Source organism: Solanum verrucosum, unplaced genomic scaffold, assembly GCF_900185275.1.
Source record: "Solanum verrucosum unplaced genomic scaffold, falcon-dt-bn FXZP01000079.1, whole genome shotgun sequence".
In the NCBI taxonomy this organism is placed as follows: Eukaryota; Viridiplantae; Streptophyta; class Magnoliopsida; order Solanales; family Solanaceae; genus Solanum; species Solanum verrucosum.
In genome coordinates this window covers 2,373,919-2,398,567 of record NW_026020368.1, presented here as the reverse complement: position 1 = coordinate 2,398,567, position 24,649 = coordinate 2,373,919, and the positions used below count along the sequence as shown (strand labels likewise).

Sequence of the window (24,649 nt, the reverse complement as noted above, 5' to 3'; positions counted from 1 at the left end):
CTCAAGGGTTGGTAGACTGTGTACTTCTTGGTGAAAAATGGTTCCAACAGGGCCTCCTAATCCACTTGGAGGTTCGCAGTCAGTACCTTCTTCATTACTGCGAACAAATTCCGGTGTAATGGGTGGTCAAGGGGGGTCAATGCCTTCACCAGGTGGTTTTCCTTCTATGGTTTCTCCTCGGACAATGTTTGGGAATATGAATATGCTAGGGAATGCTCCCAATGTTTCACATCAGTCTTTTGCAAATGGAGGTCCTAATGCAGGGCTGGCTGGACCAGGAAGTTCTCAGCGTGGTCCTGTTGATAATGGGGCCGAGACTGACCCACTTTCTGGTGTAGGAAATGGGATGGGTTTTAGTGCTCCTTCAACGACATTTATGTCATCAGCCATGGCGACAAATCCAAATAGCAGTCAAATTCAAGGACAGCAGTTTCCTAACCCCTCTGGTAACCACATGTTGGCTGACCAACAACGATCCCAACAGTTTGATTCCCAGAATTTTCAACATAATCAACAGTTGCAGCAGTTTTCTTCCCCTATCAATTCCCAAACACAGCAACAGCAGCATCAATTTCAATCCATGCGTGGTGGATTAGGAGGTGTGGCACCTGTCAAAATGGAAACAGAGGTGACTAATGATCAAACACCGCAGCAGTTGCAAGCTCTGAGAAACTTGGCACCTGTTAAAATGGAACCACAACAGATTCAAAGTATGAGAGGTCTTGCGCCTGTCAAAGTAGAACAACAACAATCAGACCCATCTTTATTTCTAAATCAGCAGCAGCAGTTCCTTCAGATGTCCAGGCAGTCCCCTCAAGCTGCTGCTGCTGCACAGCTTTTGCATCAGCAGAGGCTAATGCAGTTTCAGCATCATCATCAACTCTTGAAGACTGCCCCTCAACAACGAAACCCATTACAACAACAATTTCAACCGCAGAATCTTGCTGTCAGACCTCCTGTAAAGCCAGTGTATGAGCCCGGGATGTGTGCCCGTCGGCTGACTCATTATATGTATCAGCAGCAACATAGACCTGAAGTAAGAAGAATGGGTCAACTATATCATTGTGTGGCATCTATGCACTACACCCTACCCTACAGCTTTCCCAGATAATGAAAAAGAAAATATGATATCAATTTTTTCCCTAACATATTGCTCTTCCTTCTTTATAGGACAATAACATTGAGTTCTGGAGGAAATTTGTTGCTGAGTATTTCGCTCCCAATGCCAAGAAAAAATGGTGTGTATCTATGTATGGAAGTGGTCGGCAGACTACTGGAGTTTTTCCTCAGGTTCATTGCTTATGTGGAAGTTATTTACATTTTTTGTTTTTGTATTATTTATATGCTCCCATCAAATGAAAATGGAGTTGTAATAACTTTCATGGTACAAACTTAGTATCCTATTACAGCATAGATATATTTTTTATCTCAGATACTTCTTTTAGAGCTCGTTCTATAAATGCTGCTGATTAGCTGTAGAACAACTGTTAGCAAATGAGTTTATATCTTTGATTTATATTGTGTAATTTGCAGGATGTGTGGCACTGCGAAATATGCAGCCGGAAGCCAGGCCGTGGGTTCGGTATGTTATTTGCAGCATCAAGCTCTTGAATTAATTTTTGGTCCGAGAAGCAGTTAACAAACTTTGTGACTTAACAAAACCCATTCTTTAATTACTTCATCTTTATTTATTTGGTTTTCCTCTCAGCTGATAAATTCTGTTTCAGCATCTGATATATCTCAACTCATTTTTTCTCAGAAGCGACTGCCGAGGTTTTGCCCAGGCTTTTCAAGATAAAGTATGAAAGTGGCACTTTGGAAGAACTTCTCTATATTGATATGCCCCGTGAATATCAGAATTCATCTGGGCAAATAGTCCTAGATTATGCAAAAGCGATTCAGGAGAGTGTCTTTGAGCAACTTCGTGTTGTCCGTGATGGTCAGCTTCGTCTAGTGTTTTCACAACCTGATTTGAAGGTTAAAGGAAGAACTGATAGTTTAATATTCAGTGAAGTGCTTATTCATGGACAGTTGAGACCTAGCATGGTGCATATTAATGCTATAATTCGTTTGATCTGAATTCCTTTTGTATCTACTTGGCAGATAGTTTCTTGGGAATTTTGTGCACGGCGTCATGAGGAGCTTATCCCTAGAAGATTGTTGATACCTCAGGTTAACAATTTTACCTTTCAACTGCCATCCCATGGATGTATTTTGAAGTCATGCTTCAACTGTGATTTGAATCATACACTTCTATTCACTGATAGCAGACTTTTAGGTTGCCTAGGTTTAAAATAGGTAAAAAGAAGTTGGTTGACTTTTTTCCTCAAAAATATTTGAAGATGCTTTACAAACTCTACTTGAGAAGTAAAGAACTTCAATCTAATTTCTTGCCACATCTGCTAATTCTGTGTGATTGATCTTTATTATGAACATTACTTATGTAATTGGATGATAGTATGGTCGTGTGAGTATTTATGGTCACTATTTCCTTTTCTTTTGTCTGTTGGTACAAGCTCAATATACATGGAAGTACAAGATTTCCGTTGCATTTTTGTTCTTTTCTAATTTCAAAATTACCTGTTTCTTCTTCTTAGCAATATAGAACGGTTTAGAAGCATCTTATTCTCAATCCTCGCCTTGTGATATTGAAGCGGTTAGGGCTGCTGGACAGACCACTCTAAACTGCTTTTTAGATGAATTAAGCTCCATTTAGTAGTTTGTGGTTGCAATTTCTGTTAATTAATGGAAAGAATTGACTGTTCATAATCGTATGGCATTTCTATTTGTTTTTTCTTCAGTTTTGGGGAGAATCTGTCTCTGAATAATTTTTTTTTGAGAAATATTGCATGGCTGGTTTGTGTTGGGATTTAATATTGTTTTTAAAAGTATTTGGTGGATTGTATTTCGTTCTTGTGATTGGTTTTTGGTAATCTGAGTTTGAGCTGGTTTTATCTCAATTCCTAATAAAGGTAGATTCTGCTTTGAACCTGCTATCTAGGAACAATTTGAAATGCATCGGGTAGAAGCTCTAACCCTGGTTAAGGCCTAAGGGTTTGGATATGTTATGGTCACGGGAGATGTGATGGAGAAAAACTCAGAACATTTTATTAGGTGATGTTTATGCTATCTGAAGTCCATGGAACAGAACTTTTGATGTTCTATAATGTGCTAGTTTTAAGAAATTTGTTTTAGCACAGGATAACAAAGTATAATTTAAATAAGCTCCGTCTTCATAATGGAAATTGAGGACTTGGAAAAAGGAGTCAAATTGTTGTGCTTGTAATATGATCACTTGCTATTCTAACTATTCCTTGGTATATTATTTTATCACAACTGGCTTCAAACGCCTAATATCAAGAAGTCCCTTTCACTTATGAAATTTAGAATCAAATTCTCTCTCAGTAGGATTGTTAAAAGAGTAGTACCGGGTAATGGATCTTGGTGCATTAAATTGTACATAACTCAATTGAAAAAAATCAGAACACAAATGAAAGCTGGATCTAATCTTGTAAACCCTGAATTCATTTCATAATTTCCAGATTTTGTTATCTTTTTAATTTTGCTTTTGTACTTGTACTATAGTAAACTACTACTATATTATAAAAGTCTTCTACAAAAAAGAAAATAAGTGTTAGAAATTAAACTTCAATTGACAAAGTAAAGAAACATGGATTGAAGTTGTCGCGACCCAAAAATGGGTGTGTGATGGCACTCGTCTTATCCCACCAAGAGTCAGCCTAAAATTCGAAACCTAACGATAGAAATGCGGAAAGTAAATGATCAAAACATAACTATGGATAACTTAGTCAAACTCATAAATGCCCTCAAAAGTTGGTTGATATGTGTAGTAGCCTCTAATGTATTACAATAGGATGAAGAGAAATACAAAGTCTTTATGTCATTGTTTCTCGAGTAGAACAAGAACATAAGAAAGGAATAAGAGGGCCACTGAGATGACAAACAACTACCTCTCAAGTCTCCATAGTAAAGCCTCAGACAAGATAAAGGGGAAGGGTAATCAAGAAGATCTTGACTCGTAACCTACACAAGTGTTGAAGCAGGGGGTGAGTACCAATCAGCACGATACTCAACAAGTACACAACTGACCCAAAGTAAAGCATTATTGAACACAGGTACTCCAACTACTCCATCTGAACCTCCATAACTACAACCTGCAACAATCAAACAACCTAACCTAAACATTTCTCACTCCACCAGTGACGGAGCCACCTTACAATTAGGGGTTTCATCCGAACCCCCTTCGGTGGAAAATTATATGATTTATACATGGTTAAAATAACTTTTTAGGTATATATAGTAGATGTTGAACCCTCTTCGACTACTTCATGTGTTTATTTTTTCAGATTTTGAACCCCCTTATTGAAAATCTTGGCTCCGCCACAACACTCCACATCACAAAGCTAGGAATAATTCAATTTGCACCTCAACACGAGAAGTCCATCAACACAGGGTTTTACAAAATCAAGGTTCCCAACAACATACATATCAATGGTTATAATCAAATAAAGTGCAATGCAATGATGTGCAATGTCATATAGAGTGATGCATGTGTGTCCTAACGACACACAACCACTATCTCTTTGTTTGGGACCCATGGGGAACTTCTCAGTCCATGCATCTGCCACGGTCGTATGGCCCGATCCCAATTTCATCTCAATGAATCCGACACGAATGTGTGGTGCGTTCCTTATTTCCACTCAATAATTCCTCCATGGATGTGTGGCCCGATTTCTATTTCCTTTCATCCTCACCAATTTCATCACAACAATGGTACAACATCAATGCAAACATAATACTGCAATGATCAAATATGAGGATCATAATTCAACACCAATATCTAATTACAATCAAATAAAGCATGTCATCAAGTGAGTAATCTCATTCGGCCAATTGCCCACAACAAAATCAAGTCACACATAACAAGATTCTTGTTTTAACCCAAGTTATTTAGCAAGTTCACCTCATCAATTTACAATATGAAATTCTTACATGAATCCCTTCACCAATTCCCATTTCTCCCAATCATATCAAAGCATACAAGGTTCAAAACTCTTTAAGAAAAATCAAAAAGTCTGCTTGCCTTAAGAAAATCACACAATCACTCCGGCACTTGAACTTTTTTCTTCTGAACGGTATCCAAATCAATGCAATCTAATTAAATAAGTTATCACAATAAGATTTCAAGTCTATCAATACTCATATCAAACATTTTGGAAAAAAGAGTCAAATTGACCCAAAAACCCGATTCATAAAAACAAATGTTAAATCTGGAAATTTATACATGAAAACGCTACCCAAAGAATTTAGAAGTCACTGGTAAAAACCATTTTGAAAATGGAGTTGAAATCATTCACAAACCCCCATTTTCCCCCAAAACTCAAGTTCTTGAAAAATCCCCCAAGTTTGAACCCAAATCAATAATTAGGTGGAAAAGTATTTACATAATCAAGGCATAATAAAGGGGGAGAGTTGAAATCTGTTACCCAATTGAAGTTTCTTGAAAATCCTCCTTGAAATCGCCTAAGTCAAGTTTCTAGGGTTCAAAAATAGAGAAAAAGGGAAGAAATTCCATCATTTTGAAAATACACATTGCCAAGGGTCCTCGCAAACGCGAACTCAGGTTCGCAAACACAATCCCTAGTCATGAACACGACCGCTAGATAAAATGACCCTTCGCAGATGTGGTCAAGTCTTTGCTAACGCAAGGCACAACAATCACCAGACGTAAGAAAATCAACCAACACACAAGTCTCCGGAAGGACCTTGGGAATTCGTTCGAAATCTCGTACACAAACCAAATTTGTTACCCAACTAAACTCGTTCCGAACTTAATGGAACATCAAAACACAAATCCAAGGTCTTCTTGACTTGAAACTCGTGAAAGTTGCAATAAATTAACATAACGCCTAAAAAGACCAAACTAAGCTTGAAACCTTTGAAAATTCAACTGAGACCTCTCATAGGCCTAAAATCATCCCCCAAATTCGATGGAATTGCTGAAAATTCGATCTGAGCATTCGAACTTCGAATGTTGACCAAAGTAAACTCAAGGCATAAAATTACATCAATTTCCAACTTAGGACCTCAAATCCACAGAACCCCTCTAAATTTGAAAATGACAACTCTCCTAGTCTAAATTTCACATTTCGAAACGGATGGAACTGATGGAATTCCATTACAAGGTTCGAAACTCTGAATGCTACCAAAAACTATCTTGCTCGGACTCTTCAAAAATGTCGACGGGTGTGTGTCGGATCCTCCAAAAATAGTGTATTTTTGAAGGATCCAACACGAGTGCAACTACATTTTTGGAGAGTCCTAGCAACTTAGTCCAAAAACCACTTTTAAACAACTTGAGTCTTTCAAACTCAAAACTTCCAAAAATCCATGTAAAAGTGGCTGATTCAACTTCTAATAGACTTGTTAGTTCCGCAGCTCAAAAATCATTCCTTTCCAATCAATTTACAAATCCAACTCCATAAACTGATCAGAAATGACCTGGGGCAACTTTCAGGAGGGGTAAAATGGTAATTTTATAAAATAAATTCAAAAATGACCTTCCGGGTCATTACAAAAGTAAGCTCTAAATGTGATCATTCTATGTGGATCTACTTAAAGAATTATGTGTTTGCTATCAATAGAAAAAAGTTGTTTGCTATCTAATAATATTAACATCTGGATTTCTACGATACATTTAATAAATTAAGTATGCTAGTAAGTTCCTGTCTTTCGGTGTTAGTTTCCTAGGTTTGTCAATGTGCAGTATGGGTTGAAAAACTTTTGGCGCCAGATTTGCTACAAACTTAGATTTAAATGAAAGAAAAGAAAAACAAAAGCTAGATTTGAACCGGTAAACCCAAAACTCTTTAATTTTCTCCTAGAGCTGCACTATCTTCAGTAATTTTTTTCCTATTTTAAGCGTGTGTATAGTGAACTAGGATCTGATAAATGCATATGATAAAAACTCATTTTTGAATAACCAAGTACAGGATTCAGGCTTTAACTATTATCTTGGTATGATGAGTTACTTGAATGGATTAGTGCCTGTTTGGGCAAGTTTCTTAGAGCTCAAAAGCACTTTCTTCAAAATTTGAAGTGTTCGTCCAATAAGTAAAAGTGCTTTTGAGTAGCAGCAAACTCAGTTTTTCTATTGTTGGGAAGAAGCTAAAATTTCCACGTTCTTGAAAAAGGTGGAAGTAGAAAAATATCCCTACCATCAATACTCTTGAGAATATCATTAACTAATAAAAGTGTGCTCTCTAACAACTTAAGCTTTTAGATGAGATGGTCACACACTTTTACATGGTATCAGAACAGGCAAAGAACCTGATATCGAATCTCACTGCCACCCAAATTTAAAAAGGATTTCCATGTGATTAGCCCATGAAAAAGAGACAGGTCTGCACGTGAGGGGACGTGTTGAGAGTATCATTAACTAATAAAAGTGTGCTCTCTTTAAGAACTTAAGCTAAAGCTTTTAGATGAGATGGTCACACACTTCAACAAACACATACTTATCAATCATATCCCCTCATTAAGTTATTACTTTTTTATTATAGAACAACGATTTCCTTTTCTTTTAAAAATAAAAATAGAAGAAAGCAATGACTAGTTTTAGAATATCTCATTTCCTTTTGACTCGTAATATTAGTATCCATGCATTTCATGTAAGAGTTTTCTTTGTCTTTTATTTATCTCTTTGTTAAAATGAGTAATATTAATAATTACTAATATGCTTCATATATCGTAGTGAATTTTCGTTGTGTGAATGATTTTACTTAGTTTTGTGGTAAAACCCCATATATGATGATATAATTTGAGGAATGATTTTTTAATATATATTGTTAATGTTTCTTAGTATATTCAAATTATCATATTAACATTATACTAATATTTAATGTTTTCATTGATTTATCTATATGTACTATATTGATTGAAAATTTTAATATGTATTTTTATTTTAATTAAATAATAGTACAAGTCTTAACAGTCTTTGATTGTTGATACTTAAAATATTTTTCTCTATAGAATATCTTAATTATAAATGTGCATCGATACTTGGCCATTTTTGTAATTTGACGTTCAAAAGCTTTTAAAAAATAAATAAAGATTAGCCTTATACGATTTGCTTATCAAATACTGAAAAAACACTTTTAAAATGAACTACTTGTCAAACACATTGTGTTTCTCCGGAAATACTTTTTTGGAAAGCTATTTTAAAGAAAATGCTTCTGAAAATAAACAAATTTTAGTAGCTTAGTCAAACAGTCTCTTTGTGTGCGCCAATTAACAATTTTAGCGTTTGATTTGAAGGTGACATCTAATTAAGTATGCATGTTAATAGATCAATTGGCTTTTGTTCCGTAACTCTAAGTTGCATGGACTCTTCAATTTCGATGTTGCACTCATGTCATATCCCCAAAAATGTACTACTTTTGGAGAATCCGACACGCACCAATTGACATTTTTGAAGAGTTTGAGCAGTGTAGATGTAGGTTTTTCATGTTGCTTTTCATGTTTTGGTACACACATTAGGTCCGTTGAAGAACTTGTATATAAGTGTGTGCATGCATGTGTACACATATATGAAATTGATACTTGTATACATGCGTGAGTATAAATCTTTCTCTTTTAGGCAGTTAGTACAATATTTTAAGAGATCTTGTGCACAATGACCAGTGTGAATGAGCATTTACTGAAGAGGCGTTGCTAAACCATTGATATTTCACTTTATCGTAAAAGCAATAAATTTCTTTGTCTATATATTTCTTTATTCATGCTTATAATTATTAGTCTTGGACTATACAGGGGCAGAAAGGGGTGTCGCTTGACACCCCTTCGTTGGAAAATTACTTTGTATATAGAGGTCAAATTTTGGTTTAATCAATATAAATACAAGTATTGACACCTCTTAACACAAGTTAAAGGTTTAGTCTAGTGGTTACGGTGTTGTGAAAATTCCTTGAGGTTGTGTGTTCTAGTCCTACTAACCTCATAATTATATTTTTTCTCCAACCATCGACACCCCTAATGACAATACTGGGTCCGTTTACATATATATATATATATATATATATCTTCTCCATTTGCGCTTAAATCCCCAACGAACTTTAGAGCTTTTTTGCGCTTTTGATAACACTTACGGTGAATGGATCTGGTTTTCTACTTCAGGATGTCTCTTTGAAGCAGTTCTCAATTTATTGCGTTTGATCGTACTTCTGTGGCATCTAGTTGTTTTAGCATATATGCTTTGAAAGTTGATGTTGCATATAAGGTAGGGGGCTATTGAATCATTTCTGATTTGCCTTTTATTGTTTTGATATGCTGTACCTGTACAGGTTAGTCATCTGGGTGCTGCAGCTCAAAAGTACCAGGCCGCCACCCAAAATGCATCATCTAGTGCGTCTGTTTCTGAGTTGCAGGTTAATTGCAATATGTAAGTCAGATACTTACATTAAGGTGTTTATTCCAAGTATTGGGTTGGCAATGTTCCATAACTTTGTTTGATGGTTTTGTTTCATTACAATTTCTATTTAGCATATCTAACCCTCTTTTTTAAGAGGTCAGCATTAGACTAACTTTGTTTAATGGTAGTTTTTACCTAGCAATTTCTATTTAAATATCTAATCCTCTTTATTAAGAGGTAGCCGTGGTCAATTATTAGATCGCCGTCATTAGTGGGCAGTGATGATGAGATAGGATCTATTCGTAATTGACATTTTATATTGCTCTGTTTTTGGCATTGAGCTTTTGTGGTCTTTACTGGTGCTGTTGCCCGCTTTTTTTTAGCTTAGGTTAGCCTCTCCATGCTAAGGTAAGATGTTCTACCAATGAGTTGCCCTAGTAAGCTTTTGGCAATCCAATAACTTTCTTAAAGCTGAAACTTACTGTCATTTGAGTCAATGATTTACCAGGTACACATTTTCTTGTCTACCATTGTTGGATGAGGTAGCTTAGAATTTGGTGTAATGGAGTATGGTCAATTTGTCATACTGTTGAACCTTAGAAGCTCAAGCTCTTTAAACATGAGTATGAATGTCTAGTAAATAAATATTTTACCACAATGGTGTGTTTAGGTGCATGGCTGTCTACCTTATTTTCATACAATTTTTTTTGTTAAATCGAAAGTTGAACTTCGGAGTGTCATGGTTTTGGGGTGTGGGTTGAGGATGTTGACTGTGACCCACGTGAGTGCTGATTTAAATTCTAGTCCTCTCATGCTCATCCAACTTCTCCAATTAGTTCGTCTCAGTGTTATGGTGACATGTGTGTGAGGGGGGTGGGGTAGGAGCTAGGTATATCATATGGTGTCTGGTCCTACCAAAAGGGAGAGGAATAAATATTCTTCCCATGGAATTAACATTAATCAGGAGCTGTGGGTAGTGGTTTGAGGAGGTGGGGCAAGCGAATGTAAAGATATGCATTCCCTTTGAAAAAGTCACAAGTGATCCATGTAAACATTCAGTTGTGAAGTTATGTTTAGAGATTCCTTGATTCTTGAGATTTTATTAAGATTATGTAGCTGCTACCATCATGTGTTCCTTTATTTAGCTTTAGTTGTGTGAGTTTTTGACTTCTAATTGCGCTTCAGGTTTGTTGCTTCAGCTCGTCAGTTAGCAAAAGCTTTGGAAGTTCCGTTAGTAAATGATTTAGGATATACAAAGAGATATGTGAGATGCCTACAGGTATGTACCTAGTTCTGACATAGAGAGCTTCCTCCCCCCCCCCCCCCCCCCCTCCCTCCCTCTTTTCTGTCCCTTATGCAGGTTTTCGTTTCAGTAGCTACTGTAATAGTTAATTATTAAGTGTCTTGGCCAGCTTATGCATTTCTCTTTTTAGTCTGATTTAAAAGTCAATTAGTTTAGTTCTGTCAACCTGTCTTCAGTTGATTTCTTTCCATATGTCGTCCCGCTGTTTTCAGAGCAGACTTGAAAACGGAGACAAAGTCAATTCTCTTAACAGCCAGCAGGTTATAGATGGTTGTCAATGTTGTGGATTTTGAAAATTCCTTTTGATAACGCATGTAATTAACTCATGTATAATGCTTCAGCTTTTCTCTTTCCAACTGTTGGTAATTCTTGTCTTTCTTTCAGAAATTGAATTCATTCAAAAAATGTTTGTTCTAGCGGTTACTCAAGGTTTTTGGTTTTAGGTTCTTCTAATTCAGTTTATTTACTTCTCAAATGTTCTATAATCGTTAATTTTGGAACCAAATATAAAGCTGCTTTTGTGTGATAACATCTGGTCAAATAATGGTTTGTTTGTTTTATAATACTTGTTCAATTAAAAGAGGCTTGTGATTAACTATGGATGTGTTGTGTTCTTGGTGGATTGCAGATATCGGAAGTGGTTAATAGCATGAAAGATTTGATAGACTATAGCAGGGAAACAGGGACTGGACCCATGGGTAAGTTCAACCTACTTAACCTTTCTATAGTAACTTACATCACAGTTCAAATTTACTGACCTTGTGACAAACTAATGTCTCTTTAAAATAGGAGGATAGATGGGGTTGTTTTCCTGCGAGTTAGTGTTGTATACAGCGACAGCAAAATACCTAATGTAATTTCACAAGTGGGGTGTGGGGAGGGTAGGGCATATGCAGACCTTAACCCCCCTACCTTGGGATGTAAAGAGGCTGTTTCCTGTATCCCTCAGTTCAAGGAAAAGGAAATAGTGGAACTAAAGAAGCCTACTAACATAGCTTATTGGCAACTAATTGTTGATAGTCATTAGAAGATTTTTTTTTCCTTCCGTTATGTCGTATTTTCGCTAAGCCCCACATACATTCTAAGAGATCGTACGTTTTTCGAGACATTATCGACCTAGTGTTGTATAGATCAGAATGTATTTCACAAAGAGGCATCTGATTGTCATTTAAAGGTGTCCCGGGATTTTGGTTCAATGGGAAAGATTGTACAACACGAGATGTGGTAGGCTACTGTTGCTCCAAGTTTGGTTTAAGGTGAACTGTAGAGAATTAGGCCCATTATCTTCTTTTGATAAGTAAAGAATGACACTTATATAGAGAGGATTAGGATCATTATCCTGAGTTTCGAAGATGAAACAACGGATTTCTTAGCCAACCAAAAGAAAAAGAAGAGAGCAAATTAAGGGGGAGCAAAAGAAAGAAGATTTGCCATTTGAAGTAAATTTTGCTCATACCGTGAAATTGCTTCTGGGGATGGAAAATAGAAACCTTCATATCTGAGTAGAGAATCCATGATGCAAAGCAGATTCCGCGGCATCTTTAGTCAAATTTGTTGGTAATATACTGTCATGTAATAGCTTGAGCCTCGCAATATGGTAATATAACTGTCATGTAATAGCTTGAGCCTTGCAATATGCATGAATGTGGGTGAATAGAGAGGACACTCAACTCTTGCAAACTAAGGATCACTTTTATATTGGACATAATGTATAGTTCATTTGCTCGCTGGTGCTCATTGATCCAGTAGCACAGTTTTCCCCCTGAATTTCTTATCAATCTCTCTTTTACCCCGAAATATATCACTATTCCTAGTGGCATTCTGGATTTGGTGTATTGTCGTTTTCAATAATGAGGATTTGGTGTTTTATATCTTAGTGCTACCTCTTTGTACTTGGTAGTTTGCTGTAACATTTAAATTCCAGAAGACCGGATAAGTGGTCAAGTGTTTCCCCATCATTCATGAAGTTCAAGTGGTCAAGTGTTTCCCCATCATTCATGAAGTTCAAGTGGTGATCTAACAAAATTTAATTTGTGGGGTAAATGAGTGGGAGCTCAACTGATCATTAATCAATTTTTATGTCTGGCCCAGTGTTATCCTCTCAACCTATGATGCGTCGTGTGTCAGTGGGCCATTTTTGTGTGTGCTAAATCGATAATTTGGGGTAGATATTCAACTTGCACGTGATGAACTTTTTTATTTATTTTCATATAGTATTTGATTATCTGTCCTGGCGTTTATCTTTTACATGTTATTCTTACAGTTCACATTGTGCCCAACTCTTAATTTTACAGAGAGCTTGGCTAAGTTTCCTCGTAGGAACGGCTCTTCAGCTGGAGTACAAGGTACAGTTCAATCAACTGAGGATCAGACTCAGCAGCAGCAGCAACATACACATCAAACAATCAGTAGCTCGAACCATAAGACAACTTCACAGCCTGGTGTACTGCCACTACCTTTGAGCAATTGTATATCGAATGTTAACAACTCTGTGAACCAAGTACCTGCTACTTCGTCTAGTGGTACTGTTGTTGGACTACTGCACCAAAATTCCATGAACCCCAGGCAACAAAATCCAGTGAATGGTGGAAGTAGTACCTACTCAGGAAATGCTGTCCAAATGCCTTCACCCAATTCTTCAAGTATAATGCCTCAGTCTCAACCCAACTCTTCTCAATTCCATCCTCCAACACCATCGTCATCCAACAATCCACCACAAGCTTCACACAGTGGTTTATCATCAGTGCAACACATGAACTCTGCGAATTCCCCAAAAATCTCAATTCAGCAACCAGCCCATTCAAGTGACGTGGATGGTAATGACTCTCAGAGTTCTGTACAAAAGATTATACATGAAATGATGATGTCTTCACAGCTCGGTGGTGGCGGCGGCATGGTAGGTAATGGTATGATTGGGAATGATATAAAAAATGGGCATGGGATGTTGGCTACAAGTAATAATTCCCTTCTCAATGGAAGCAATTGCCTTGTTAGGAATGGGACAGCCAATGCTAACAGTACAGGTGTTGGTTCTGGATTTGGGAGTATGAACAATGGACTGGGCCAAGCTGCAATGGTTAATGGAATTCGAGCTGCATTGGGTTATAACCCTTCAGCCATGAATGGGTTAGTGGGCATGACAATGGTGAGAGAACGCAATATGAGTCAACAACAACAAGATCTGGGAAACCAACTGCTAAGTGGTTTAGAAGCAGTCAATGGTTTTAACAACCTGCAGTTTGACTGGAAAGCATCTCCTTAAAAAGGTCCAGGTTGGCAATTATTAGTCTATGTTCTGCTGCTTGTGCTGCAAAGATCGTTTGATGAGTTTGCCTCTCATGATGAGAGTAGCCACGGTTGCTGAAGCAGAAGTGGCTTCAAAGCTTGCCCTTCTGTACTGATTTGAGTGGGAAGGACAATGTATAGTGTGGCATCTTAACAGATGAAATGTTATCTCATCCGAGAGTGTACTCTCTTCTAACTTGATTTTGCCTGGTTTATCATAGCTGCTCCTTGAATGGGACATTCAGGGAGGGACTTGGCTATTGGACTGCTGCATTCAATCTGTTTATACCATGTGGAGGCATTTGTTAAGTACGTATCGGCTGAGCTATTGCCCCTACCGTGCAGCATCTCCACCACCACTCCAGAGCATGCGGTTGTATATAGTTGGGATTCTGTTGTAGAGCTTCCAGGAACTGCTAGAATTGGCACCGGTGCAATCATCATTTCTTCTCTCCTTCCTACTTGTCTTTCTGTTAGGCTTATTTGGAGTGGCTTGACAGGAAAAATTAATTAGGATGAGGCTTGGGGAAATTAAAGTAAATCCATTAGTATGAAGTATATCTGATGGAATTGATTTAGCACTGGAATTTTCATAGGGGCATGATTTGAAGTATTTCTATTAACCCGTTGATTAGGAAATGCTGCCTTGTTTTTAACCCACAGATGTTTGTTCTAATTGCTTGACAAAGTAGAAAGAGCCAGTTGCTCATTTTTTTTGCTGGAAAAAATCAAACCCGTTGATGAGGCTGTCCCACTTTACTCTTGTTGCCATCATCTGTAACTTGTTATTGGCTTTCTGGAGTGGCAGTGTTTTTCTTTTATTGAACTGCGAGGGGAGCGATGCTATTGTAAGGATACTAGTAATGAAGAAAAATCTCAATATATATTCTTGTCGGCAATATATTCCGGCGTCTCTAAGTGCCGGCAACTCCAGAGAGATCATCCGGCAACGGCAGCATAGACACACCATAATTAGGATTCATTTCCTTGGGGTGCTTTGCAATTTTTCATTTAACAAATTTATATAGTTTGAATCACTAAAGTTAAAAATCTCACGTCCCACAAAGTTAATGTAATGAAAAGAATGCAGGTAATGTAAAATATAGAGTTCAGAGGAGAACCTTTTTATGCATCACACAATTGACACCATGTTGGGTGTGTTTGGTATGAAGGAAAATGTTTTCCTAGAAAATGTTTTCCTGGAAAAAAAGTTGATTTTTGACTTATTTTCTCATGTTTGGTTGGTGAGTAGAAAATATTTTTCGGAAAAGAATTTTAGTGTTTGATTTATGAATGACAAATATTTTTGAGAAATATCTTTTATTTTTACTAGAGTAGAAAATAATTATTGAAATTGAAAATAGTTTTTTAAAACAAACTTGAATTTTTTTTGGGGGTGGGGGGTGGGTGAAGGGGGGGGTCGAGGGTAGGGGTGAAAAATTGAATTTTTGAAGTTGAAAATATTTTTTAAAAACAAACTTAAAATTATTTTTTGGGGGTGGGGGGGGTTGGTAGGGGGGTGGGTGGGTGGGGGTCGAGGGTAGGGGTGAAAAAATGAAATTTTGAAATTGAAAATATTTTTTAAAAACAAACTTGAAATTTTTTATTTTTTTTTGGGGAGGGGGCTGGTAGGGGGTGGGTGGGTGGGGGTTCTAGGGGAGAAAAAATGAAATTTTGAAATTAAAAATATTTTTTAAAAACAAACTTAAATTTTTTGTGGGGGAGGAGGGGGGCTGGGTAGGAGGTGGGTGGGGGGGGGGGGGGTCAAGGGTAGGATGAAAAAATGAAATTTTGAAGTTGAGAATATTTTTTAAAAACAAACTTTATTTATTTATTTATTTTGGGGGGGGGGGGGGGGTTGGGGTTAGGGTGGGTGGGTGGGGGGCTGGGTAGGAGGTGGGTGGGGGGTCGAGGGTAGGGTGAAAAAATGAAATTTTGAATTTGTAAATATTTTTTAAAAACAAACTCAATTTTTTTTGGGGGGTGGGGAGTGACCGGAGAGGGGGGTGGGTGATCGAGGAACGGGATGAAAAAAATAAAAATTTGAAGTTGAAAATATTTTTAAAAAATCAAAATGGGTCATTTCTAAATAAGGGATAACACATGGCTGAAAATTTGATTTTTTCCATTCAAATTTCTTCTGAACAAATGGGTAAATCAAAATGAAAGTTCATATCTTCAATGTCTTCCCCAATTTTCAGTCGTGGGAAAAATCGAAATGGCATTTCTATTCATGCAATAGACAAATTCAGTTTCTTTGTTGATGTTGAATTTGTAGTTATGATATATATTTGATCGACGGATCTTTAATGTTGTTAGCGGTTCATTACTATTCTATTGTAAATGGGTGAGTAGTGGATGACTTTTCTCTGTCCTTTGTCTCCCTCGAATGTAGTCTATTGAAAATTTAAATTCTAATTTTTTATGGATTTACTGATTTCTGCAAAAAAATTCAACTTGCATGTTTCTATTTTTTCTAAAATTTCACCAAATAAGTATTTGATTTGATGAACCTTTTCGAGAAGCCATGCTATATGGCTGATTTGTACAATACTTCGTGTCGCTATTGTTGATAAACTTATTTTCCTAGCAGACATATGGCACTAAGATTGAACATCGATCTAATAACAACAACCGAAACAGCAGATTGGACATGTAAAGTCCAAATTGTGGACATGAGTGGAGGAAGAGTAAGCCCAGAGAAAAAACTCAGATTCCAAAATCTAACTTTGGAAGACGAAGAGGTACTTACACCTATAATGATAACAGTTAACTTGTATGCAGATATAATTTAGTCTCATCAATATAGACATTAATATTTACAACACTTTACAGGAGCAACAAATTAGGGGAGTTATGTATGCTGCTGATATTGATAATTATGCTGACAAACTTAAAACTCTTTTAACACATATCTGATTACCAGTGCAAGAGTTGAAGTTTCATCAACTTCATATGGAAGACCAATTCACAAATTCTATTGGGTACTTGATGATGGAGAAACTATAATTGAACGTGTCAACCTTACTGACGAGCATGAAAAGCCACTGCCACCACCGACCATACTGAAAGATCACATAGTTACTATGTTTTCTGCTCCAACTACAGAAATTGGTATATTACTCCTAATAACTACTACTACGCATAACATATATACAATTGCATACATGTGTACACATCATTATATTTGATTACTTCTTACTTGCAGATATACTAGATGTCGTTCTTCGTTGTGGCCCCTTAAAATATGTTGGCGCCTTCAAAATAAGTGTCGCGAGAATACTATTGTAACTGTAACTGGATAGAAAAGAGAGTGGACTGAGCATCTTTCCAATTTCAAAGATCTATCAAAGCCCATTTGAAATGAAGACCCCTGCTTTCGAACTCTTTGATAATTCTGAAGACCTAACCAAGAGATATTATTGTATTACTTTTCTCTCTGCTTTCTCTGATTGTTCCATTTCTTCTCAAATTTATAATATTTTTAGTGTTGAAGCGGTTTCTATTCTTTTGTAAAGGCAGTAAGTCCATTGTGTGATGTTCTCTTAGATCCTGATGTGTGATTCTGTAATAATTCACTTTGCTGTGTGTTGCTTCGTATTAAGTCCTTTTCGACCAATTTTTTTTTGATATGCAATTGTTACTTTTGTTGAAAGAATATTTGTCTACCAAGTATTCGAGAGTTTCACTATTTGCTTAAGATTACTGGTTTTTCGTCAATTTATATTTGGTGGATTTATGATGAGCATCTCCTTCGATCAATTATCTGGCATGGTCCATTTCTCTTTTTAAAATTGATTTATTAACAACCTACAAAGCAAGAGCATGTTGTGTGGTTGCTATATTTTCTCTGTGACCTTCTCCAATCTTTAGCTAGATTAGATTCTATACGCATTAATTCTGACTTTTTGCCTCATTTGCTTATTGCAATATTGGGATGTCTAACTTGGAAAATAGTGATATTTCGGAACTTCTCTAGCACTGTGAACTCATTGACTCATACCTCTTCTTACATACTTGATTGGATCAACTATTTCAGCAGAATCAATAATATTCATTTTCTACACTTTCATTGTTGTTGTTTATGGGCTTAACAATTTTTTCTTCTTTTCAAATCTCAATTTCAGTTCTTAGCCGCAGGGGTTGTTAATGACTTTCCATTGGTTAGGATTGTGTTGATCTTCGCTTATTTAGAAATGCCTCTTTGAAAACGTTGTGAAAAGAGAATCAAGTTAGGAAGTTATAGTTGAGTTGATACAGATTTCAATACTTTCGTCTTCGCATTCTGCAGGTTTTTATTGATCTTCTTTTTGTTTCTTTCGTAGACAGCTAGCTGACTATGAACACTTTGTATCAATTTTTGAGAGCTAATTTTTAACAGTGATAGCAGTAGAAATTATCACAAATACATAGCTATCAATGATTGCCTGTATTTTCTGTTCTTATTTTACTCAGGATCATCATGAACTTTTTATTTGTTAATTTGCCCTATTTTGTATAACTGATTTGTTCAAATGTTTTATGAAAATCTGAGAAACTAATCTAATAAATTTATTCAGGTTGGAGGAGGACGAGGAATATTCGTGGAGAGACACCTATTTACTCAGATTGCAGTTACTATTTTAGTTGGTCATTGTTTCTGTTGTGAAAAAAATTATTTGAAATGAAAGACAACAACAACCAATTTTGAGCTATTGAGTTGAGAGTTCTACACAGTTATATGTTTCAGCGCACATTAAAAAGAACGAAAATTTACAATACCAAATTTTGATTACATGTTTCACCGCACATTAAAAAGAACAAACATTTACGATACCAAATTTTGAATTATAATTTACTCTTTCTATTACTGTCAATGACATATTGGGCCCGTGCCACGGGCTTCACCGTATATTCCATCAATTGTAGTTTTTTTTTTGGAAAAATTGTATATAATAGCAAACTATTAATTCAAATTAAATGCTATAAATATAGTTTGATTTAATTGTACCCCATTGCAAACTATTGCTATTTAACCTCTCTTCTGGTGAATCTCGCTCGTCACTCTCGTTCTCTCCCTCGCCTCTCTCGTTTTTTATACAAACGCAAGTGTATAAAGTGCGTTTGTGTTTGTATAAAGCGAGAGAAAATTGTATATATACATATATTTTCGTCCCCCTCTCCCAGATCTCGCTCGCCACTCTCCCAGATCTCGCTCTCTCACTCGTCTCTCTCACTTTATACAAAAATCGCAAATTGTATAAAGTGTGTTTGTATTTGTATAAAGCGAGAGAAAATTGTATATATACATATATTTTCGTTCCTCTCTCTCCCCTCTCATAGATCTCGCTCGCCACTCTCCCAGATCTCGCTCTCTCACTTTATACAAAAACGCAAATGTATAAAATGTGTGAAAATTGTATATATACATATATTTTCGTTCTCCTCTCTCCTCTCTCCCCTCTCCCAGATCTCACTCGCCACTCTCCCAGATCTCGCTCGCTCACTCGTTTCTCTCACTTTATACAATTGATCTTTTTGTATATGTATACCAAAGCAGATTATACAATTGCTTTCTTTTGTATATGTATAGCGAAATATACATATTTATGTTTGCTATGGAGCGCAATTATGTAAAGTTTGCTATAACATACAAATATGAATTTTATGTTTGCTATATGTGAAAGTTGCTTTTTTTTTTTCGGGAAGAGAGATTTTAGTAGGTATTGTCCTTGAACTTTAGTAAGTTATAATACATCATTGGTGTTTTTTTTTAGTATATGATTCATTTGGGTGGTGTTTAGTACAAAGTGAAATACTCACTCTCTTGAGTTAGTTAGACTTGATACAAAATTTAAGAAATGAATAAACATTTGTAAAATTTAGGGTCTAAAATGAGTGATAAATATTTATGTGGCTATAAATTATTTTATTAATGAAAAAGTTAGTATTTTAAAGTTAAATTGTTAATAGAAATGCGTCATTCTTTTTTAGATTGATTAAAGAAAAAGTGATTCATATAAATTGAGATAGATAAAGCATTTTTCATTATAAAATCATTCAATTAAATTAATAACCAAATTTAGTGAAGGAGATGTAAATCTTTTTGAGAATTTATTAGTGTGGCCAAAGGGAAGAAAATGAGCTGGGAGAACGGGAAGAAAAAAAAAAAAAAAAGAGAGCAACGAAGGTCTATTAGTATTTTACTTCAAATTCATATAACCTCTTGTATTGATCAGGAAAATCAAATGTTATTTATGAAATTTTAAAGAAGTATATAATTGATAAGGTAATTTATATTTTATTAAGGGATAAGGGTCTGTAAAATATCCTAACTTTGGTCGAATTTGATGTTGCGATACTAAACTTTCATGAGGACCTATCACCTCCCTAGACTATTTAATACCGTATTTTTTACCCCCTGAACTATTTAATAGTGTATTTTAAAGGTATATATGTGTCCACGTGGACACATTATTATTTATAATTTTTTATGTCCACGTGGACAAATATATATGTTTAAAATACGGTATTAAATAGTCTAGGGAGGTAATAGGTCCTCATGAAAATTTAGTATCGCAACAACAAATTCGACCAAAGTTGAGATAATTTTTCAGATACTTATCCCTTTTATTAACTAGAACAATAAAAGAAATTAGTGTAAAAGTAAAAAATGGTTACTTATCGAGGAATTATAATCAAGACAAATTTAGGATTTAAAGTTTAATTTTTTACGTCATTATAAAATTATTATAATAATTTTTATATATTATAAAATTATATATATAAACATATATATATATATATACTAGATATGGGACCCGTGCCAGCACGGGGCCCAATATATGTTATTGTTTCTGTTTTAATTTATGTGGTACATATGAACTTTGAAGTTAATCAATTTTTTAGTATATTTTTATATATTTTAAGTTGCTAATTATTTTTATTTAGAGTATGTTTTATGTAAATATATTATAAATCACAATAAATAACAAGTTAATTTTTTTTAAAAAACTTATAAAAAATTCATTTACTTTTGAAATTTCATTTGTATCACATAAATCAGGACAAAGCGTGTAATATATATGAAAATGATATAAAACGTACTATAACTCACAATCATTAGCAACTTAAAATATCTATATATCTATATTTCTCCCAATTTATGTGGTATAGATGAAATTTTGAAAGTTAACAAAAACTTTTTATATGTTTTCAAATATTTTAAGCTATTAATTATTATGATTTATAATACTTTTTACATAAAAAATTTATTTATATAAAGTATAAAAGAAAAAATTTTAAAAAAGGAAACATAAATGTTAGCAGGAGTCCAATCTATATTAATTGCTATGTTTTAATTATTGTAATACCGATTGAATTTGGAGAGCCAATTAAATTTTTTTAAAGTATTTTTTTATAAATTTTAAGTTGTTAATTATTATAATTTATAATATTTTTATTAATTTTAAACCATATGTTTTTCTCTGTCTCAATTACATGAGACATATGGAATTTGGAGAGTCAACTAAAATTTTAAAATATGTTAAGTTGTTAATTATTATACCTTATAGTACTATTACGTGATTTTCAAATAAAATATGTAATTTTTTTAATTTCAATTTATATGTCATTGATATAATTACATATATTAAGTAATGAAGAATTAATGTCTAAATTATGTGACACCTATGAATTTTGGAGTTTAAATCAAATTAGTTATATGATTTTTAAAAAATAAAGCGGTTAATTATTACAATTTATAATACTTTTTATATATTTTTTAAATGATATATATATATCTTTATGATATTGATATTAGTATTATAATAAATTAAATTTTATTATTTTTAAATTTATGATCTCAATTGTCAGCCTATGCCACATTATAAAATGTTCCAAAGTAGATATCAGATTTACAAAAATGTCGATGCCAACTAAAGTAATAAAATAACATCTAAGGGCATGAACCTATATATGTATATATAAAGCTGACTATAGACAATTTGATGTGGTATCTCTCTATGACCAGTATTTCTATTCATCTTTTTTCTCCTTTTTTTGTCATTTTATCTTTGTTTTGTATTTCTTATTTGTATTTTTATAAAAAAAGTATTTATATCATACCCGATTAATTATGCCCTTTATAACATCCAATACACTAATATAGATTTAAGTAAATGAAAATGGAAGATGAAAAGATAAAAATTATTCATTTTTCATAACTGTTTATAATTATTTAGCCTATAAAAAAAATAAAAATAGTTGACCATTTGTAACAAATAAGAACAAATTTCTTCACTTTGGCTCTTCTTCTTCTGACGATGATAATCAATATATGGTATCAACTTCTGACGCTAAGATGTCCATCAAATTTCCAGGTCATGTGACTTTTTTAACAAAAGAGAAAGAGAGAATATCTCATGATTCTTGTGAAGACATTGATGTAAAGAAAGAGATTATGTAACAAAAAGTTATTTTCAAAATAAAAGACTTTTTGAAAAAATGTTTATTCCTCCTACAAGGAGAGAAAATTCATTGTGGTTGAGAAATTTATAAGAAAGTTGATTAGTGTTTCAAAGGGTAAGAAAAATTATTTGGAGAAAAAATCATTCTATTTATGGAATTCGTATCAAATTAGGAGAAGAACAAGCAAAAATTTATTTTGTGATTTGAAAAGAGAGAAAATTAGATATTATTTCTTTCAACCTCATTATTCTTCTAATTTCTTTCATCTTTTATTTTGTCTTGATTTTTTGTATCTTTAAAGGTTTTTTTTCTTATTTATCTTTAGTTAAAGTTTATATATATTTTCTTAAAAAAGAATTTAAAAAGATGATCATATTTAGTTCCTTTCCTCATCAATGCTATTAATCTCATAATTAGTGTTATTTATATTATTTTCTTAATTACTTTTTTTTCTTTCATTTAATTATTCATTTGAAGAAATTAGTTATTATAACTTTATAAGAATTACACATGTATTTTTACATAATTGATTTGTTATTTTAAAATTTTTTGGATCATTCTTCATCTTAAAGTTTCTATCTATATGTAATAATAAAGCTAAAATAGAAAATGTGGGGTGACACCTTTTTAGCAATAGATACTTATTTATTCTTATCAATGTTTCTGACATTTTTTGTTATTTTTTCCTTAAAATAATTGTTGCCTCGATTTTTAGTTTTAGTTTTATTTTTTTAGCATTTTCTAATTTTAAAAGACTGAAAAATTTATATTGAAAATTTACAAAAAATAAAAAATGATTTATTTAACTCCTATCATCATCAATATTATTATTAATTTGTTTTACTTCTTTTCTTAATCTTCATTTCATCATTAATGTAATTTATATCATTTTCTTATATATATATATATATATATTTGTGACATTTCTTAGAAGTTAGGATTATTATTTATTTAATTTTTTAAAATTTTGAATTCTTTTGTCATACTAAATACAACATGTTTTATTATAATTACATTTAATATATTAATGAATATGTTGTATGAATGAAAAGAAAATTATCATTTCACAAAAACAAAGGTTAAAATATAATTTATTATGGTTAAGGAAAGATAAAATTATTATTCCAATATCCATAACCATATATAATACATTAAAAATTAATTGAAAAGCTGTAAATGGAAAAGGAATCACCATTTAAGAAATCATTATTTTTAAATTTTTGAATCATTTCTTCTTCTAAAAGTTTCTATCCATATGTAACAATAAAGTTAAAATAAAAAATGTAGTGACACCATTCTTAGTAATAGATACTTATTTATTTTTATCAATTTTTTCTGACAATTTTGGTTATATTTTTCTTTAAAATAATTATTGCCTCAATTTTATTTTATTTTTTAATTTTAAAGATTGGAAATTTTATGTTAAAAATTTAAATAATAGAAAAAATGATTTATTTAACTTTTATCATCATCAAAACTACTAATTTATTTGACGTTTTTTCTTAATCTTCATCTGATCACTAATGTTATTTATATAATTTTCTTAAATCACTTATTTTTTCTTTTTTAACTCTTTTATATATATAAAGTTGGATATGTAAATGATGATGTGACATTTCTTAGAAGTTAAGATTACTATTTATCTAATTTCTCCAATTTTTGAGTTCTTTTGTCATACTAAATACAATATGTTTTATTATAATTACATTCAATATAGTAAACAATATGTTCTAGGAATTAAAACAAAATTATCATTTCAGAAAAATAAATGTTAAATTATAATTTTATTATGATTAAGGAAAGATAAAGATATTATTTCAATATCCAATAACCACATTCAATACATTAGAAATTAATTGGATATAACTGTAAATGAAAAATGAATCACCATTTAAGAAAAATAAATGTTTGCAATACCATAATAATTAAGGAGAGAGTAAGATATTATTTTAATATCCTAATTCAGAACTTTTAATCTACTACTCAATTAAAAAGAAAATGCATTTAATAACATTAAAAAGTTATTAGTTTAATATTTTTTCTCATTGTACTAATTCAATTCAATCAAACTTAATTTTAAAGATAAAATAACAGCTTCATTTTAATTGTTATCAATATATTTTAAGAAATTATCGTGAAAAGGCTTTTCTTGCACCTTATTTTAATTTTCATATACTATTATT

General features: G+C 33.4%; 2 protein-coding genes and 1 long non-coding RNA gene across 3 annotated transcripts in view; 2 read left to right on the top strand and 1 right to left on the bottom strand.

The window, feature by feature from the left end:
• LOC125838268 (transcriptional corepressor SEUSS-like) overlaps positions 1 to 24,649 on the top strand; it is a 44,105-nt gene that overhangs the window by 239 nt on the left and 19,217 nt on the right. The gene's annotated exons all lie outside the window — the stretch shown is intronic.
• Positions 1 to 24,649, bottom strand: part of LOC125838270 (uncharacterized) — a 45,998-nt gene that overhangs the window by 3,096 nt on the left and 18,253 nt on the right. The gene's annotated exons all lie outside the window — the stretch shown is intronic.
• LOC125838269 (transcriptional corepressor SEUSS-like) overlaps positions 14 to 24,649 on the top strand; it is a 43,853-nt gene continuing 19,217 nt past the window's right edge. Inside the window, exons 1-9 of the mRNA XM_049517349.1 lie at positions 14 to 1,036; positions 1,171 to 1,290; positions 1,534 to 1,582; positions 1,760 to 1,977; positions 2,104 to 2,172; positions 9,363 to 9,460; positions 10,616 to 10,709; positions 11,362 to 11,431; positions 13,028 to 13,999. Of these exons, the coding sequence (XP_049373306.1) occupies positions 38 to 1,036; positions 1,171 to 1,290; positions 1,534 to 1,582; positions 1,760 to 1,977; positions 2,104 to 2,172; positions 9,363 to 9,460; positions 10,616 to 10,709; positions 11,362 to 11,431; positions 13,028 to 13,995 (2,685 nt within the window). The 5' untranslated portion in view covers positions 14 to 37 and the 3' untranslated portion in view covers positions 13,996 to 13,999. The remainder of the gene's footprint in view (positions 1,037 to 1,170; positions 1,291 to 1,533; positions 1,583 to 1,759; positions 1,978 to 2,103; positions 2,173 to 9,362; positions 9,461 to 10,615; positions 10,710 to 11,361; positions 11,432 to 13,027; positions 14,000 to 24,649) is intronic.